Genomic DNA, 6486 nt, shown 5'->3' with positions numbered 1-6486 from the left:
AAGAAAGGTTAGTTGATTTTGTTGTTTCCTTTTTAATTTGTGTGTTAATTTCGATTTGTAGCTGCATTTGATGATTAAATGGCAATAAATTGTTCAATTTCTTGTTTTTGGTGATGTTGTCTTTGGATTAGAAAAAAAAAATGAATTTGATTGTTGTATTGCTTCCACCGGTTGTAGTTTAGCCTTTGGGGACATTTGGTGATTATTAAGAGCTGAATTTGATGATTAAATTGCAATAAATTGTTCAATTTCAGTGTTTTTGGTGGTGTTGTCTTTGGGTTTACCGGTGAGGGTATTTTCGGGTGAAGACCAATTTTTCGGGCTACATATCCGTTGATTTCCGCCACTACAGGTTCTATTATTTCATTTTTTTGTGAATTTGGTATTTGTATGTGAAGATTGCCCTATGTGAAAATTAGATTGTATATTTGGTATTTGTATGAATATATGTGAATTTGGTGTATATATGCCAATGTATGTGTGTTTGATGTATATGTGGTATATGAGTATTTGGTAGAAGTATATATATGATGTTATTATCTATATATATGTGAAATTATATGTATTTGTTATAAGTAGGATGTTATTGTGTGTATGTGAATGTTTATTTCTATGTAATGTGTATTTGTAAAAATAGCAATCTACTTTATCATCGTAAAATGCATGTTGATTTGGTAATTTTGGTTTTGTGGTGATTATTTGCTAAAAAGTTTGGTAATTAGGTTTTTGTCCCAAGTGCAAAAAATAACAACGTACTTTGGTTTTTTGTCTTAATTTAAAATTAACTATGTATTTTGATAGTTTTTGTTTATTTTTGATAATTTAACTTATAAGTTTATATATGTTGTTATTAATTATGTAGTTGGAAAATCTCTTTGCGATGCTGAATGACCCGACATGTAGGGATGAGCTGTATTCGTTTTTTCAATCCCAAAATAATCGAGGAAACGATGGGAATGAAGATGATGGTATATAGTACATGATGAGTTTTATTTGCATATGTTATCACGCTTTGCTACTTGGTAGATTGTAAAACTTTGATTGTTTTTTGTAATTGCCGGCGACACTAATACCGGGCGACATTATTACTTTTTATATTTAATCGGATATTATGACTTTTGATATTTAATTAATTATAATCGGATGTTTGTTTTGTAATTAGTATCGACATTATTATTTTTGATATTTAATCGAATGTTGCTATGTAATTACCGAGTACATTATTACCGGCAACCGAAATCGTTAATTACAAAAAAAAAAATTAAAAAATGAAAATCGTAATTACCGGCGACACTATTACCGACGACAGAGTTATTACCGGCGACATTGTCATTACCGACGACACATATCATTAGCGGCGGCATCTATCATTAGCGGCGACAAGTTCATCAATAGCGACGAAGTAGTAGCGGCGACGCGTCGCCGCTATTACTATTACCGGCGACATCTTGGCTTATTACCGGCGACTTTTGTCGCCGCTAATGATCGTTTTCCTTGTAGTGCTAATGATTTAACCTGTAATTTAGATTAAGCCTCTTCTTGTAATGGATTAAAGGTAATCATCTTTAGAATATCTACCATATGTAAATGCATCATGTAATAAGATAAGAAAACACATAAATGTAAGACAAAATTACACAAATGGTCCTTGTAACCGGCGGAGAATGCCATTGCTAGTCTTTTTGAAGTATTTCTAACATGATTGGTCCTTTTCAAGTTTAAAAGGCACACGATGGGTCCTTGTGGTTGGCATAAAAGGACTCATCGTGTATGTTTTAAACCTGAAAAGAACCAGTTATGTTAAAAATTCCTCAAAATGACTTGGAGTGGTATTTTCTACCAACCACGGAGCATTTGTGTAAATTTGTCTAGATATAAATAATTAAGGAAACTTAAGAGCAGTTGATCTTTCAATTTTAGTTGAATCTTTACCCAAGATCAGTTAAATATCACAATCACCATATGGATGTGGACACTTGCGTTATTATAATTTTCTTACATGAACATATTCTAAGGCGGCTTGTAGTTGTACATGTACAGCTCATGTATCAAATAGAAACAAATACAAATTGAACAAATAGTCAACCATGTAATGGATCAAACTACAAGTCTTCCATATTCTTAATGTTTTCAAGAAATCTCATTCTCATCACATAAATACCTTCTTTAAAGTTTCATTTATATCAAACATCTTTCAAAAACATGGGAAACTTTCCAAAGATTGCATTCTATTCATCCTTTCTCTTTATTCTGCTCGCTTTGAAAGTTAGTGGACGTTTAATTTCAGATGGAAAAGATGACGTGGCACAAGGAGAAGAAGGATCGTCTTTCTTGCAACTCAAAGGAATTGATTCTTCAGAAGAAGAACATTGTGAGCAAATGTATGGATTTTTACCATGTTCAGAGAACATTCTAGGCCATTTTTTCCTCATTATTGTATACGAATACCTGTTATATCATGGTGAATGCTACGTTTCTTCTGGTGGAAAAAGAATCTTCAAGATTCTTGGCCCTGGTATCTTTGGTGCTAGTGCTTTTCAAGTCCTTGGTTTTCTTCCTGAATCATTAATTCTTCTTGGTATGTTTTCTTTTTAAAAAAAAAAAAAAGATTCTATATATTATAACAGACTTTGGCTTTTAACAAGATTTTCTATATAAATTGTAGTTTCTGGACTTTTTAACACGCAAGAAGTAGCACAAGAATATGTTCTTACCGGTGTTGGGTTGCTAGCTGGATCAACAATATTTCTTCTCACTTTACTTTGGGGAACATGTGTAATTATTGGAAGTCAAGAATTTGAATGTGAATATAATTCTAATACTTCGTTGGCTCCTACCCAAAACCATTTCAAGAAGTTCTTTTCGTTTCTTAATGGTTAGTTACATAAAGATTCAATCTTTTCAACATTTAACTTGTGGGTTTTCAAATTTTAAATTATTTTGGTGTCATTTTCTCATTTTCTTTATGTTTCTTGATTTAGGTTGTGGTGTAACTACAGACAAAGAAACAAGTTCAACTGCAAAGATTATGCTCATTTCACTTATACCATTTTTGTTTCTTTTGATCCCGAAATTATTCGGGATGATATATACTTCTCATGGATATATTTTCATAATCACACTTCCTATTTCGGTTACTTTCTTGTTAGTTTACTTCATTTATCAGGTAATTAAACATCAATTTAAAGAAGACAAAACTTAATATTAGAAAATTGTTACATGGGTCGATTTTCTTACAACGTTTTTTTTTTAATAATTGTGTAGGTGTTTGAGCCCTCGATCCAAAAGAGAAGATTGTCATATGTAAAACATGAGCATTTAGTTTTAGACATATTGAAACATTTGCAAGAGCACACTGCAGATAAAATACTCACTGAAGATGGTTTAGCAAACTTGCCTGCTATAAAAGGGTTCGTTTCTTTTTTTCTTTTTTCTTCTTTTAATTTTTTTTTATAAAAATTTGGATTAAATTTTGGTATTGGTTTACACTTTACAGTTTGTTTACAAAGATTGATCAAGATGGAGATGCATACATATCTTTTCCTGAACTCAAAGGACTTCTACAAGATATAAAATTTAGGCAATTAACTTGGGATAAAGAGCAAACAATTGAAGAAGTAATGAAAGAATTTGATTATGATGGTGACACAAAAGTAACAATTGATGAGTTCACTGATAGATTCACAAAATGGCTTGATGAGACTAAAAATGCAGTAAATAAACCTTATCGCTCAGTTAGTTCTTGGAAAGATTTATATCAGGTACTTTATCATTATACATTAGAAAAAAAAAAAAAAAAAAAAAAAAAACATTGTAGTTTAAGCAATTTTATGGTTTATACGCTAACACTTTATCTTTTCCTATCAAAACATTAACGTTTCAGACATTTTTTCAATTAACCATTTTGACCTATTATATAGTAATTTTGTTATATCTTGTTGCACTCGTTATTTTCCAAATTACCATTTTGACCTTATAAGGTCAAAATGGTTAATTTAGAAAAACGTTTGAAACTTTTATGATTTGATTGAAAAAAATTAAGTATAAATGGTTAAAGTGCAAAATTGTCCCGTTTTTTTTTCTTTGTAATTTGCTGTTTTAAATTTATAGTAGTTATGTTAAAAAACTGATTAAAACTCCTTGAAATATCTAATTTCTAGGTTGTCCAACCATGGGTTCAAACCAAAAAGAAAGAACGTGAAATGATGAAGGTTCTAGTATCAGAAATTATCAGGCATGATAAAAATACTCCATTTGGAAACTTTTATAAACAAGATGGAAAACCAAATGTGTCAGCCATAAAGAGGTATAAAACCGTAATAATCAATTTCCAAAAGGGTATAAAAGTCAATGTTTCATTATTCACTTAACCAAATAATTAATTCCTCTTGAAAATTGTAGATTGTTTAAGAGCTTAGATGTCAACAACGATAACTCAATATCATTATCCGAATTAAAACAACTTATGATGAACGTTGACTTTGGTCAAACATCATGGAATGTGGATGAAGCAACATCTCACATAATGGAAGATCTTGACAAAAGTGGAGATAACCAAATTGATGAAGAGGAATTCATTGATGGATTTAAAGATTTGCTCAACACAAATGATCAACTATTGACCCCTACAACACCCGGCCCTAAAAATATATCACGGGTAAATTTCAAATTTACAATTTTGGTCCCTATGTATAACTGATTTTTACAATTTTGGTACCAAAATGTTTTCTCTTTTAGTGTTTGTCTTTATTCGAGGTTTTTGTAACGTTTTTTTTATCCATGTTCAAGTAAAAGTAAAACGACTTATATTTATGGACCAAAAATGCAAAAATCAGCTAACTCAGGGACTATATTACATAGAACAAGGACCAGAAACATTACAAGAACCTCAAATAAAGACCGAAATTGTCAAGAAAAACTTTGGGACCTAAAAAGGAAATGTAATTTGATAACTATGCAGAAGCCATGGGAGAGATATGAAAATGATGACGTGGATAGAAGTTTGTGGGGATGGACAAAAGCTGTAATGCTATTGGTTCTTGGGATTGCCATGCTGGCACTTTTGGCTGAACCACTTATACACAGTGTACAAAATGTGTCCAACTCAGCAACAATTCCATCTTTTTTTGTGTCCTTTGTTTTTGTCCCATTGGCCACAAATGCAAGAGCGGCTGTAGTTGCAATCCAAACTGCAAGTCAACGGAAAGAGAGAACCACTTCGTTGACCTTTTCTGAGGTAATCAATTAATTAAGGGTTGTATAAATTATAAACTATAAACTATAAACTATAAAATTACTTTTTTTTTTTTTTTAATATGTTTTTATTTTTGCAGATATATGATGGGGTGTTTATGAACAATGTTCTGGGATTTTCTGTTCTTTTAGCAGTTGTGTATTTTCGAGGGCTGATTTGGCATTTCACTGCTGAATTATTGATTGTGTTTATTGTTTGTATCATTATGGGGACGACAGCTGGCTTCAGATCAAAGCTTCCTATTTGGACATCGATTACAGCTTACCTGTTGTATCCGTTATCTTTGATTTTTGTGTATTTTTTTGCGGATTTTTGAAAGAAAAAAGAAAACAATAAGTAGAGGAGAATTTCTTTTGTTGTATAAAAGATGAAATGTAGAGATGATGTATTAAAATTGATTTTTCATTTTATTTTTTCATGTACAAAAGTGTTCTTTTGAAACTTGTATAAACAACATACGAGATGATGAAATGTACATTTGTTCCTTTTTGTTGAAGTTAATTGTTGAGTTATGTACTTTTTAGGGCTCTTCTTAATCTCCTCTTATTTGCTTATTTATTAAGGGATCACACTCATGCTATCTCTAACATGTATTATATTTGGGTAAACCTTCTTCATGTGTACTAACTACTTCCTATCATTACCAAGTTTCCGTATTAGAGCTTATTTCAATTAAAAATAACTATTTCAAATCCCAAAACTTAAAGCATTGAGCTATTAACGATTAGGTTCTAAGATCTTAATTCTAAAATATACAAATTAAATTTCAATACCGATTAATGTTAAATACCAAGGATAAGTTACTTTATCCTAGAGTATATAAAGAGGAAATACTAGTATTACATCCTAAACTCACACCATTTACTTTTTTAATTCTTAATGAGTACTAAAGTTTAAATCTAAGCACTAAAGTATCTAGTTCACTTAAATTAGTGTCTTGGTACCAACTAAAATGCCCCCCCCGTCATATTGATATGTTAGTCTATGTATATATATATATATATATATATATATATATATATATATATATATATATATATATATATATATATATATATATATATATATATATATATATCATATATGTATATTCTTAGGCCCAATATTTGGCCTTTATGTGTAGCCCAAGTCATTATTGTATTTCTAATCCTATTATATTTTGTTCATTAACGAGAACATATCTTTCAATAAATGTCATCATGGTTAGTAAAGTAGTTTTCTTACCTTGGAAA

The 6486-nt window shown here is 30.5% G+C and overlaps 1 protein-coding gene across 1 annotated transcript; it reads left to right on the top strand.

The window, feature by feature from the left end:
* Positions 1 to 2141: 2141 nt before the first annotated feature.
* On the top strand, positions 2142 to 5755 carry LOC145126952 (sodium/calcium exchanger NCL1-like). Its single transcript, XM_079062216.1, has 9 exons — positions 2142 to 2578; positions 2666 to 2875; positions 2982 to 3166; positions 3265 to 3410; positions 3497 to 3761; positions 4161 to 4306; positions 4402 to 4657; positions 4961 to 5236; positions 5334 to 5755. Exons 1-9 carry the CDS (start codon positions 2203 to 2205, stop codon positions 5568 to 5570), a joined length of 2097 nt encoding a protein of 698 aa, XP_078918342.1. The 5' UTR covers positions 2142 to 2202; the 3' UTR covers positions 5571 to 5755.
* Positions 5756 to 6486: the final 731 nt, after the last annotated feature.

The sequence above is a fragment of the Lactuca virosa genome, chromosome 7 (genome assembly GCF_052849685.1).
Source record: "Lactuca virosa cultivar CGN04683 chromosome 7, Lactuca_virosa_CGN04683_v6, whole genome shotgun sequence".
Lineage (NCBI taxonomy): Eukaryota > Viridiplantae > Streptophyta > Magnoliopsida > Asterales > Asteraceae > Lactuca > Lactuca virosa.
This window is presented reverse-complemented; position numbering and strand designations above follow the sequence as displayed.